We start from the raw sequence: 14,063 nt of genomic DNA on the forward strand, positions 1-14,063 counted from the left end.
AGTGTGCTTGTTCCCTCGTCTACACCAGATGTTATCAGTCTTTAGAATTTCTACCCATCAGAGGGGAAGAAAATCCCATGGTTTTAATCTGCATTTCCTAAAGAAGTCGGCCCCTCTTCATTTGTCTAGTAGCCAGCTGTGCTTCTTCTGAGTTGTTTGCTCATACAGGTAGAAACCAGCCCCTGCCTTTTTAAAATTTGGTTATCCTTTTTCATTTATTTGTGGGTTCTTCTCTATATCAACAGTAACCTTTATATGTTAATATACTACCAAATTTTTGTGTCTGTCATTTTGTTTTGTTTACGTCTTGAACTGTAGAAAAGTTTTAAATTTTCATGTAATTAAATATCTTTTACTTTATGGCTTCTGAGTTTTATGGCTTACTTAGGAAGGCTTCTGTACTCCCTACACTTACACCGAAATTCTCTCCTGTATTTTATATTTGCTTCTTGCAGTTAGTTGCATTTGCACCTTTTCGACTGACTAGAATTTATGTATGCTGTGATGCAAATATCTAATTTCTGTTTAAATGAATTATCAATGCTTCAATCAGTCAATTAGACAAAACGTCAAGTTAGACTGTAAAACTGTCTAAGTTAAAATACAATTCTCAAGTAAACAGGGACCAGTTTCTAGACTTTTCCACCGATCTGTCTTTCCCTCTGCCAGTGGCTTTATATGTTAATAGATCATATGTTAACATTATATCTTATTAATGTTAACACATATGTTTAAAATGTTTCATCTATCCTTTTGCACTAACTTTTTCAGGTGAACACTGAACTGACTTCTAGATTTTTACTAATTTTTGTGACTATTGCAAATGGGATTTCCTTGCTTTTAGTGTTATTTCTGGACAATGGGAAAGTAACTGACTTTTACATATTTAGACACAACTGATCACAATTCTGAACATGATCCTTTCTAGTTTTTCCACTGATTCCTGCATTTGGGAAAAAACAGTCATTATCATCTGTGATTTTTGTTGTTTCCTTAGTAAAGGCCCTGGAATCGGCCCTCCCCTCGACTCTCCCGATATTCTTTTCCTGCCGGATCCCACTTCCCCACTGCACCTGACCCTAACCTGTCTGCGCTGCTGTAAAACACTGTTTGTTCACAGGGTTGTGATGACAAAAAAGTGTATTCATATCTGTAAAGCGCCAAGGGCTCTGCCTACTTGATTTTGGGGTTGTCACTAGACACATCACATGCTTCCCTCTCTTTCCTAAGGCCTGGACTCCACAAGAAAGGGAGAAAAGGTGACCTCATATCTGGATATGGATTTTGTCACTTCACGAGATTTATCATATTAAAATTAATATCTAATACATATTAAACACTATGTGTCAGGAACATGCTAGGTGTGTTCCATAAGAACCACAAATAATATTAACAGCTAACCGTTAAGGAAATAATTAACCGTTAAGGAATAACCATTAAGGCTGTTTTAATTTTAGCACACCGGATATATAAGGGGTATAAGTTCTAGTAGCATTAAAAATTAGAAAGAGTTACCAATTCTAATAGTAGCTTTTCCTTTTCGACCACTTCCCAAAATTATAGTTCTCTTTTTCTGTCTAGCAGCTTTGCATGGTTCCTTCACCGATGGAGAAGTTATCCACTGGTACTGAGAAAGAAATGATAAATATGCCATTTAAGTTACAGGTAATTTAGGAGGGTTTGATCTTCATTGGAAATTAAGATATTTTAAGTTAATAAAAGGTCTTCAATCTGCATTTCTGGGAAGCTAAATTAAAGCATCACACAACATTTTCAAAACCAGAAAAGCCATTTCATTTGCCTAAAAACTTAGTTTTAAGATGGCAGAAAGTACCTTGATAATTTTCTTTTAAGAAGGAAAGAAAAACAAGCCATTAAAGAGTAATTCTTCCGAGAGAATTAAAACATATTATATACCTCTGACTTGGCACTCCTTCCATTCTGGAGACCTTTTTTGATAACTGTTTTCATCACAGAATGATTTAAAGTAAAATAAATTGAAATTAGAGTAATTATTTCCCAATGAGTGGCTACTGCCATTTAATACCAAAAGCCAACTAATTATTGCTCTTCCCATAAAATTAAATATGAAATCTACATTATGTAATTATACACTTATCTCCCCCTTTGTGTATTCTAATTTCTTCCTCAGAAACCTAAGATGCCATCTTGCAGACTGCCTCCAGTGGCTACTATTTTGGCAGCAGCAAAGGTCAACTTTAAACATTTTGCATCTAAAGTGGCTTTAGATACCTTTGGATAGAAAGTACAGTCTGAGCACTGTCCAGACACTTAGATACCTAAAGGGCATCTAAGATAACAAACCAAAGTCCTGATATTCCCTCAAAAGCTGCTCCTCCCATCAGCCCCCTTCTTCTAAGTGATACCACCCAGTTGCACACATAATCATCAACAACTTGTCTCCTTGTTACTATTCCCTTCATACCCCACATCTAATCTATCGGCAAGCCTTGTTAGCTACACCCTCAAAACACAACCTGAATTCAACCACTTTTCACTTGCTGCAAAGTTCCAACCTAACCTAGGCCATAAACATCTCTAATTTGGACCCCTGTGATAGTCTCCTAACTGGGCTCCCTATTTGTCTTTTTTATTCCCCCAAGTCTATTCTCTATACCAGGTCATCTTATTCAGATACTATTTGGATCATGCCTTTTTCCACTTCAAAACCTTCTACTCATATAGAATAATCCACATCTTTACTCTGGCCTTCAAGACTTTACAAGAGCAGACCCCTGGCTAGCTCCTTGACCTCACGTCATACCACATCTTCTTCACTCAGTACTCTGGCCACACTGGTTTTCCTTAAATACTCCACCCACCTATATGCCTGCATACTCATGGGCTCCTTGTCCTGGAATGTGCTTACCCCAGATCTTCCATGGCTTGCTCCTCTCTTCATTCAGGTCTCCGTTCAAATGCCACTTCTCCAGTGAAGCTGTCCCCTAACAAACCTGTCCAATGGAGTCCTACCTGCCCCCGCTCACTCTCTTTACATTAACATATTTTTGCACCTCCTACTATCTAAAATTATATTACTTATCTGTTTACTCATTTCTATCTGAACTCCTTCACTAGAATGTAAGCTCCACGAGGGCAAGACTTTTGTGTGTCTGGTTCACTGCTTTATCCCTAGTGCCTAAACCCGTATCTGGCACACAGAAGATATTAAAAAAAATTACTTGTGAATCTGACAAATGAATAAAGTACTCCTTGCAAGAATTCAGAGGTTGCACAAGAAAGAAGTAATGCTCTTGGTGGAAGCAGGTTTAGTATCTAGGTCCACCTCTGTTCAGAGTAGGGATAAGAACAATTTACAAGTATAACTCACTTTAATTAGTAAATTATCTGCTAAAAACATAAGTGCAACACTAGAAAAGTACAGTTGACTCTTGAACAACATGGGTTTAAATCTCGCAGGTCCACTGGCACAAGGGTATTTTTCAATAAATATGTACTATCGTCCTACACGATCCAAGGTTGGTTGAATCCACAGATGCGGAACCACTGACTATAAACTTATACCCAGATTTTCAACTGCGTAGGGGTTGGCACCGCTCACCCCACGTTGTTCAAGGGTCAACTGTATACGAAGAGGAAAGTTAAACACATTAAGTTTTAAAAACCGTCAATACATGAACAAATTCTTTTTGTTTTGCTATGTGTTAATCAATTTTTAAAAAGTGACCAAATACCAACAAATGGATATTTTCTTACATCCAGAAAGAGCAGAGTTCTGTTGGTTTCAAGGGCCTTTAGTAAAGCCTTTGCTCCTTCACTGGTGAGGCCACACTGCTGCAGGTCAAGTGTTTTTGATGAAAGACAAAAGGTCACTTAGTAACTCTACAGATTTAACATAGAGACAACTCTCATTTTCTCACGTGTGGAAGAGTCCTGCCCAAGACAAGTCACAGCAGGTTTGTAATTTTGGGTATGGAAAAACAAAAGAAAGGTATACGCACACACATAATGCATAATCCAATTTAAAAACCTCTTCTTGGATGTGCAATGATAACCCTTGCTTTAGTACCAATAAATCATCCAACATATTTTACAATTACAGAACTGAAGAATAACTGTATATATAACCTGTGAGCAAAAAGCATCACAAAATGAATCTCAGTTCATAATTAGCAAGGGCGGCAGTGGCACGTAAACCTCACAAGCAAAACCTGGTGGAGCTCAGAAATGCACTGCATTCTTTTGATCATGATCTTCAGCTCCAAATCACACTTGAAACTAGTTAAAAGGGGAAAACAAAATAGAAGAAATGTAATAACTGTTAGTTTTAGCGCAAAAAAGACAAGTCTAAGAGGATACAAATAATAACAAATTTAAACAATGTGTGAATAGAGAATACATACTAATAACAAATTCAAAAAATGTGTGAATAGAGAATACATACTAAAAACTTATCATGAAAGTATGATGGTCAAGAACTCTCTCCATAAAAAGTCAGACAAAACCCAGAAAAACTGATCATGAATTCCAGTAGTTCTGGGGCTGAACAACCTACTCATTTAAACAAAAGGGATCATCACCAAAGCACAGGTATTAAAAAATATTACATGAAAGGAAACTATCATGAGTCATTTATTTAAGTGTTGAGTGGACCATCACATTAAAATAACTGGAGTCTTTCAACACCCCATAACATACAGAAATAGCAAGTCAGACATATGCATCTGACAGGATATGATACAACCCCTACAAACTCTCACTACAGAAGAATGGACACACGGTGTAATTAACCAACTAGCCAAATACAAGCAGCCAGTAAACCTCACCAGGAAATCAAATGAATACAAAATAAAACAAAATGTGGCTATTCTCCTATCAGATTAAGCCAAGATTCTGTAAGAAAAGCCTTTAAATAATGTCTATACCCTTTTGATCCAAAAACTCTCTTTCTAAGAATTTAACCAAAAGAAATAGTCAGAGATATAGGTAGGGATATATATCAGAGTACAATTTGTAACTGAAAAACTGGACAAAGCTTATATACAAGAAAGGATAAGCTATGTGCACTGTGGCATATTCATATAATGGAATACTGAACAATCACAAAAAATAATGCAGGAGATGCAAATTTACTGACTTGCTAAAATGCTCATACTAAATTAACTGAAAAATGTTATAAAATTTGGAGTAATCCTACTTGCATAGAAAATGGAGAGGTACTCATTTTTGTAGTTTTACATTTTTTTACAAGTGCTACAAGCCAGTGTTTGTGAGAGGCAGGCTTCACATCCACTGTTGGGGTGTACTACAGATTGGCATAGCATTTCTGGATGGTAATTTGGCCATGTGTATCAAAAGTCTTAAAAATATGTCACACTCAGGTCATTCCACTTCTAGTTCCTTATTCTACAGAAGTAATCCCGATGGACACAGAGATGTATATACAACGTATTCACAATGTTTCTGACAGGGAAAAACAAACTGTCTAAATCTAATGGCAAAGAATTGATTAAACTATGGGACATCAATATGATGCTATACTACATGATACATCATTAAATGAAAAAAGCAGGAATACGAAATAGCAAGTATACTACAATTTTATTTTTGTTATCCCTAAGTGTACAAAATATATTCATAGAAAAAAAAAGACTGAAAGTATATACACCAAAATGAACAGTGATTATGTCTGGGTATTAAGATTATAGGTAATTGTTCTCTTGTAACTCTGCATTTTCTACAATGAATATATGCAACTCATAGAGAAAGTTTACAAGCAAAATAAAACCTATCAGAAAAATGAGGCTTTAAAAAAAATTCCTATCACGACAGTATCATGCCAAAAGCTAAGCATGTATCATATTAAAAATTCAATTATTTTCAATTTTAGAATTTACTTACAAGCCACAAATCCTCACTAAGAGATTCTGCAAAAGCACTTGCACCCAGGTCACCAATGAGCATGTCGCAGTTCAGAGTGATGCGTCTCAAACCAGCCATACAGTCAAGATCAGGTCTCCTGGAATGAAGACTCTCAGCCCAGGTTTCTTCGTGCCTTCTGGTAGTCTGATACTTCAAAGATTTAATGGGACAAAATTAAGATGCTTCAATAAGGAAACAGGGTGTGCCTACTGAGTATGGCTTATTATGTCAGAGATTTACACACACACATATCAAGCATATGTGCCAGGAGAATCAAGCTGAGAAATTAAACAGTCAGTTCTGCTTTACGAGTCCAGTGACCAACATTCTAGTCCGTCAGTGATTAGATTCCAATCACTGGATGACCTGTTTCTGAACAGTTATGTAAAGTTGGACAACTCAATTACAGTCTATGAATTATTTTCCTGATCTTCTAAGTCAAGGAATTGGTTCTAAATTCTATCATTGCTGAGGCTCTAAATGTCATCATTCTGTCCTCCACTGGTCTCCAAACACCTGACTGGGCAACCCATAAGAAAACTTTTTAATATGCATCTTATTTATTAACAAATTATATACATGAAGTTCTATACATATAATGTATGTACATTATAAACCACACAGATATTTTAAAAATGATACAAAGGCAAATAGGTTCTAATATTTTCTTTTCCTAAATCTAAGGCATTATTTTATTATTATTATTTTTTTTTAATATTTATTTGGCTGTGCCGGATCTTTACTTGCGGCATGCCGGATCTTTTAGTTGTGGCATACGGGCTCTTAGTTATGGCATGCATGTGGGATCTAGTTCCTTGAGCAGGGATAGAACCCGGGGCCCCCTACATTGGGAGCGCAGAGTCTTAACTGTTGGACCGCCAGGGAAGTCCAAGGCATTATTTTAAAAACTATTACAAAATAGATTTCACATGTTACCTAGGGTATGCACACAAACTTTAGAGGCCTGGACTATGCAGAGCCAGTTTGATGTGCCTTGGGAAAATAATGGTTTGACATTTAACCACACGTACTGTCTTAAAGACATTCAATTCTTTATATTCATAAAATAGATTATGGTAATAGGGAACACTGACTTTAAATGAAAAAAGTCTTATTACATTCTTGAAAAAATAAAAGACTCAAAGTGCCTTTGACACTCTAAAACGAAAATCATTAGTGTCATTTTTCTATTAACAATAACTTATAAAAGCTCCAAGCAGAAATAACAGCAATCACTTACACAGTGCTTATTATGTGCCAGGCACTATTTATACAAATTAGTTCATTTAAACCTCATAATGAGGCACAGAGGTTAAGTGATTTGTCCATGGTCACTAGCTATGAAATGGGAGAAAGGGAATTTGAACCTAGGCCATTTGGCTTCGGCACCCAAGTTCTTGACTGTTTTCAACCGCAGGGGTCAATGCACTTGCCCTGTAGAAGCTCAAAGAATTTTTCAATTTTTAAAATCTAAATTTAAACATTTCCAGCTTTGTGGGCTACACAGTTTCTGTTGCAACTACTCAACCCCACTGGCGAAGGCTGAAAGTAGCCATAGCTACCATGTAAACAATGGGTGCGACTATGTTCCAAAAAAACTTTCTAAACAATGGGTGCGACTATGTTCCAAAAAAACTTTATTTACCGGGCGACAGGCTGGATCTGGCCCACCAGCCATAGTTTACCTATCCCTGATCTGCACCATCAAACTATTAAAAAGGCTTCATGTCAAATTATTAAATAACTTTAGGCCTAAATACAGTCATTATAACCACTGTAAAGTTGGTAAGGCATTATTTTAAAAACTGTATTTACAAATTGCTGATGTAGTTATTTTATTAGCTTATAAACTACAGCAGCTAATAAACACTTGATTCATTTAAGTCTTGAAGACTATAATGGCATAGTTTTTTGACAGTATCACAATCAATGTTTTCAGTAACTAAAACTACATAAAAGTATTATTATGTATTATATATTAAATCTCTTATTTCTAAAATTAAGTGGACTATCTTTACTAAATGGTAGAATCCCAAACTGAAAACTGGTCATACTCTTTCAACAAAACGAAATCTGCATTCACAGATATCAAAAGACAAAAATTAACTGCCATTTGTACCAATATATTAATGTGCTTCAATCACATATGTTTTCATGAAAGTTCAAACATAAAAAAATCACCTTTAAGATCTTGGCCATGTGATCTGCTCCCTGCCATGTCAGATTACACCCCGTGAAGTTTACTGTCTTAAGAGTGGTAGAGTTCTTTACACCTTGACAAATAACAGAAAAACACACACGCACACACACACACACACACACACACACAATAAGATGAAGAGCCTATACATTTGTCAATCTTGACTTATTTGCTTTTCTTGAGTCAATTGGAGGTTTATAGCCACATTCTTAAAATCATTAACTACAATCTTCCCAAACAGATAATTGACGAACAGATGCATTCTAAAACTTGTCAGTAACAAAGTGTTATTCCAGTTAACAGCAGCAGTTTAATTCTATTTAGATACTAAAACTGAATACACTGAATACTGCAAACTTTATTCCTAACCACTCAGTAAAATACTACATACCTTTTCAGACATAGGAAAAAAAAGAAAAACCTAAAAATCTTAAGACTCTTCCTATTTTCATTTCCAATGATACATGCCAATCTTGATGATCAATCATCGAATTAAATGTCAACTATAAACCCAGTATTTTATTAGCTGCTATGCAGTATACTAGAGCAATAGAAGAGAGAGGATCTCAAACCCTCTGTTCCCTCAAATTGAAGGCAGGCTTCCTGACCCCTCCAGACCACTACTGGACACAGGGAACACACACTAATATTTCAGGACCCCAACTTACAGTCACCTGCTTTGTGATTACTTCCATGACACCCCCCCACTAACACCACTGAGTTTGCTGCTCTTACGGGACATGACATATATTTCCTATTTTAACACATACCACAGTTTATTATAATTATGACTACAGATACATGTTCTAACAATTTAAAGATCATCATGACTTTTTTGTTCTTTACATCTTGCTATTTCCCTTCCCATAATATCTCTTGAAGAGAAACATTAAAATACAGACAAACACAAAAAACAGAAAATATACAAAATGTGTGGTTTGTGGCTTAACACAAACTTAAGTAAAATTAGTTCTGACAGTATCCAGCATGACAAATTTCCATGGTACAAATGAAAATGGTCCAAGGTTTGAGCAGGCACAGGAGATAATCCAGGCATGAACAACACCAAGAAAAGGTAGACATGGTGTGTAGGAAATCACGGTGATGTAACATGGTGTGTAGGAAATCACGAGACCAGTCTGATGGGAAGAGACTTGAACAAGACTGAAACTCACTTTCTAAATCTCCATCTCCAAGTGGACAACTCGCAAGACACACGTGCACCAAAGTGGCCGATTTATTCAATCCATTTAATGGGGAGAACAAGTTTAAAATTTTATTGGTTTAGTTTGCCCCAAAAGCAACTATCAAATGTTGGCAGGACACAATGAAGGCTTATCTTTGTTAACATAGTTAAGTCTTTCTCTCTCACAACTACCCCACTTAGCTCCAGGTTCCTTAGCGCACACGACGCACTTACACAGCATTTAAGAGCTTTACACAACTAGAAGGTCACATCTTTATTTCTAATCGCAGGAACACGACTTCTGTAAACTTTATTTCTGTCACAACCTAAACCAAAATTATTGTAAAATGAGTGATTTAAACCATATATTTTATCATCATTAAAAAGCATCTAAAGGGCTTCCCTGGTGGCGCAGTGGTTGAGAGTCCGCCTGCCGACGCAGGGGACACGGGATCGTGCCCTGGTTCAGGAGGATCCCACATGCCGCGGAGCGGCTGGGCCAGTGAGCCATGGCCGCTGAGCCTGTGTGTCCGGAGTCTGTGCTCCGCGGCGGGAGAGGCCACAGCAGTGAAAGGCCCGCATACCGCAAAAAAAAAAAAAAAAAAAAGCATCTAAATAAAAAACAAAGCATCTATTCTGTGCTAAGGATTAGAAACGACTCCTGCCCTTAAAGCCTTCATTAAGAAGGGAGATGTATAAACTCAAAATTTCAATCACATGAGATAAAGAACCATAACTTTTATGCACAGAGGTTCCTATGGAGGCAAAAAGTTATATCTAAGTGACGGCTTCATGATAACCCTGAAGTACAATCTAGAAAGATGAGAGTATGCAGAGTTGGAGTACAATGTGCATTAACTGCACAGGGAGTATCTGTGCAAAGACACTCAAGCCTGACACCTGCTGGGCACATTAAATACTGCAGGTGGGGATGACTAAAGGCCAGGGGTCCAAGTGTGAGAAGAGACAGAAAGGAAAATAGAGATGCTGGCCGAAGCAAGCCTGGCAGAGAGCATGGCTTCTATCCCACAGGTGATGAGGCCTGGGGCTACCACTGGCTGAGTAAGGGTGCCTCCGCTGATTAGAAAAAGGCACCCCGCTGCTGAAGGACCGATTAGATAAAGGGAGTGATCACAAAAAGCTCCCCTTCCTCAGGGCCAAAGAGCCCCATGAGGCTTGGCCAAGCACAGTTCAGACTACATGCCTCTGTGCAGAGCACACGCTGGGAGGCTAGTATGCACTAACTCGGTGTGGCCAAGCCATTAGCAGCATTATTTTAAGCGTATGTTTTTACGTTAGAAGATCACTTAAACTGAGTAGGCAGATAAACAGAGGAACGGAGCCCAGGGGCCGTGAAACCACCCAGGAGCTTCTGCCACAGTCCGGGCAAAATGTAATACGGATGAAGAAGCAAATTTACGAGGAGGCCAAAATCTACAAGCTAGCCGCACTTGATGCAAGACATAAAGGAAGTTCAGTGAAGGAACTCTGAAGAGAATGGGCTCAACAATAAATTTTTGTTACATTCAATGTAAAATATGTGGCAAAATTAAGTACAGTGGCCTTTTAGGTCCCCTCCAGCTGTAATTTCTTTTGATTTCTAACTTATTACTCTGCTTAAGTAAAGTCCCTTCAGAGGTACAGAACAGTTCCTACACCTGAATGGGATGCAAAGAATGATCTGACTTCTCTTCACCAAGGGGATGAGTTGAACTGTCCTTGTAGAAGAGATAACAGATGGTGTGAACCCCAGATCCTAGAAAAACGCCAGGCACACGATAAGTATTCAGCTTTTTGAAAACAAATGAACAATCATTTCCTATCCTAAATCTTCACACCCTTCCTCTGCTGGCTACTTTCTCTCAGCTTATAAACATCCTCAAATATACTCACTTGAGAGGCCCACGCACCGCGATGAAGAGTGGCCCCCACTTGCCGCAACTACAGAAAGCCCTCGCACAGAAACGAACACCCAACACAGCCATAAATAAATAAATAAAATTTTAAAAATAATATATATACATACACTCACTTAAAAAACTCTCAGACCCATGATTCTTTGTATCGTCTTGTGGGTAACCTAAGTATCTCCCATGCCTTCAAACACCTGTCCTCCCAAAAATCCCAGATCTGAACCTTGGGCCCAGACCCGTCTACCAGGCCCCTCTACAGCACTGAAGATCAAGTAAGATCCTCTCCCCACCCCCAATCCCTTCCTACTGTGCTCTGTATCTCACAAAAAGATGCAGCTGTAAACTCTCACCCAAGCTTGCTGCTCTTCCTTTTCTAGCTGGTCACCAGGCCCCACCCATTCTCTCTCGGATCTCCAAAATGCAGTCCAACCTTTTATAACTTAAGTGGGACCTTTAGATTACAATTCACCCTGCACCCAATCAACTGCCTTCCACATGGAGGTCCGAGTGAGCCTCTAAACCAGAAGTCCATCTTATTGTTTATTAGGGTTTCCCACAGCCTTCAGGATAAACATCCAAACTTCTGACAGGACAAACAAGGCCCCTTTATGTTTGTCCCCACTAGGTTTCCAGTATCAACTCTCATTTCTTTCCCAAACCCTGAGTTCCAGTCCTGTACATTAGTTTTGCCATATTTTCTTATATTTCTCAACCTTTGACACACTGCTCCCTCCTGCCACCCCAGGAGGTTCTACATATCCTTAGAAGGGATGGCACCTCCTCCAAGGAGCCTACCCTGAACTTTCCCTTTTAAGGTTCTGTGCTCTGCAAAGGGGAAAGGTGGTGGGGAGGGATAAATTAGGAGTTTGGGATTAACATATACACACGGCTATATATAAAATAGGTAATCAACAAGGACCTACTGCATAGCACAGGGAACTCTACTCCATATCCTATAATAACCTGCACGGGAAAAGAATCTGAAAATGAATGGATATATGTATAACTGAATAACTTTGCTGTACACCTAAAACAAACACAATATTGTAAATCAACTATACTCCAATATAAAATAAAAATTAAATTAAAAAACAAAGATTCTGTGCTCTGCAGCACTAGAACTCACTTCTTCCAGAGAACTGACTACTGTGCTTGTGTTTACCTGCTGCCCAGTAGAAGGGGAGATTACCTAGGGCAGAAGCATAGTCTCCAGCAGCGCTTGGTTCTAACAACTCATTCAAGCGCCAGGATACTTTACACACATAAGGTGCTTAATTAATTGTAAGAACCCTCAGAAAGAGTGGTTTTTAATGTCATTTTACAAGTGTGGGGATTGCAGTTCAAAAGTAACCTGCACAGGCCACAGAGAGCATAAGCCCTGGAATTCAAACCCTAAGCTGCCTTCACACCGGTGCTCTTTCCACTATATGATATGACTATTGAAAAAAAGATTTTTGGGGGCCTCCCTGGTGGTGCAGTGGTTGATAATCTGCCTGACAATGCAGGGGACACGGGTTCGAGCCCTGCTCTGGGAAGATCCCACATGCTGCGGAGCAACTAGGCCCGTGAGCCACAACTACTGAGACTGCGCATCTGGAGCCTGTGCTCCACAACAGGAGAGGCCGTGACAGTGAGAGTCCCACACACCGCGATGAAGAGTGGTCCCTGCTCTCCGCAACCAGAGAAAGCTCTCGCACAGAAACGAAGACCCGACGCAGCTAATAAATAAAACTAATTTATAAAAAAAAAAAAGATTTTTTTATCCTGAGACCTGTTTTAGTGGAAAGGAAATGAAGCTGGGATATATCAGTTTCCTAATCGCTTTGGTCTGTACCAGGCAAAGCCATTCAACACACCAGGTAGCATCTGTGCAACCATTAACGACGCTCCAAACTGTGCTAAGTGTTCTACATTGCAGAGTCTACAAGCATTAACAGAGTGAGTCCTTGTAACCGCCACGGAGAGTGGGTCCTGTTAAGCCCATGCTACAGATGAGTACACTGAGACCTAGAAACCTTAAGGCACTCGGCCAGGGTCACCGAGCTGGCAGGAGTCCTAGGCTGCACGCCCCGTCTAGTGCACGCACACCCGGGCACTGGGCACCGGTTCTAGTGCCCAGCCTCCACCTTGCACCATCTAAAACCCCGCTTCGCAGCGCCCACACGACAGCCCCCGGAAGCGGTAACTACAAACCTGTCTCGCCCAGCTGTGCCTGGAAGAAGCTCCGGATACAGATCAGGGGCAGAGGGTGCTCAGGGGCGGCACCAGTCCAGCCCGCGGAAGCGGTCGCCGTTAAGACCAGCAGGCCCTCCCGCAGGCAGAGGCACTGAGTCCTGCAGCGCGCACAGGTCCTCACAGCGCGGGAAGAAGTCGGCTGCTGTGTCGCAGCGCAGCTTCACCGAGTGATCACGGCCCGAGCGCGGCTTCGGGGACGCTGGCTGTGGACACGATGTCCACACCCGCCTGGGGTCCCCGGCTCGCCTCCCGGCCCCTCGGGCGCTCACCTCCCGGCGGCTGCGGCCCCGCAGCGTGCGCAGGACCCGCGTCGCAGCCAGACGACGCAGGGCCACGAGCCCCAGCTAGGCCAGCCCCTCCATGCCGCGCTCCCGCGGCGAATCGCCGGCCCTTGGCGCCAGCCTCATAGCCCTCCGCGCGCGGGGATGCTGTTCAAACCGGCGGCGGCTCCGTGGGGGCGGGACTCGAGGACGACTGCGCGCTCGCCGTGCGTCCGCACGCAGCCCCGCCTCACATGGGGACGCGGCCTGAGGAGCAGGGGCAGGAGCTTTGAGACTAGGGCAACGCGAAAGGTAGGAGGTGTGGAGAATTTGGATTTACAAAAAGCGTTTGTTGACTCATCCAG

General features: G+C 40.4%; 1 protein-coding gene across 1 annotated transcript in view; it reads right to left on the bottom strand.

Moving 5' to 3' along the window:
- Nucleotides 1–13,779, bottom strand: part of LOC132593829 (centrosomal protein of 78 kDa-like) — a gene marked incomplete at its 5' end in the record, with an annotated part of 136,002 nt that extends 122,223 nt beyond the window's left edge. Inside the window, 9 exon segments of the mRNA XM_060287848.2 lie at nucleotides 1,516–1,627; nucleotides 1,918–1,982; nucleotides 3,717–3,854; nucleotides 5,880–6,054; nucleotides 8,086–8,189; nucleotides 9,280–9,352; nucleotides 9,444–9,616; nucleotides 13,397–13,463; nucleotides 13,465–13,779. Coding sequence (XP_060143831.2) covers nucleotides 1,516–1,627; nucleotides 1,918–1,982; nucleotides 3,717–3,854; nucleotides 5,880–6,054; nucleotides 8,086–8,189; nucleotides 9,280–9,352; nucleotides 9,444–9,616; nucleotides 13,397–13,463; nucleotides 13,465–13,779 — 1,222 coding nt within the window.
- Between the last annotated feature and the right edge of the window lie 284 nt (nucleotides 13,780–14,063).

The sequence above is a fragment of the Globicephala melas genome, chromosome 18, assembly GCF_963455315.2.
Source record: "Globicephala melas chromosome 18, mGloMel1.2, whole genome shotgun sequence".
NCBI lineage: Eukaryota > Metazoa > Chordata > Mammalia > Artiodactyla > Delphinidae > Globicephala > Globicephala melas.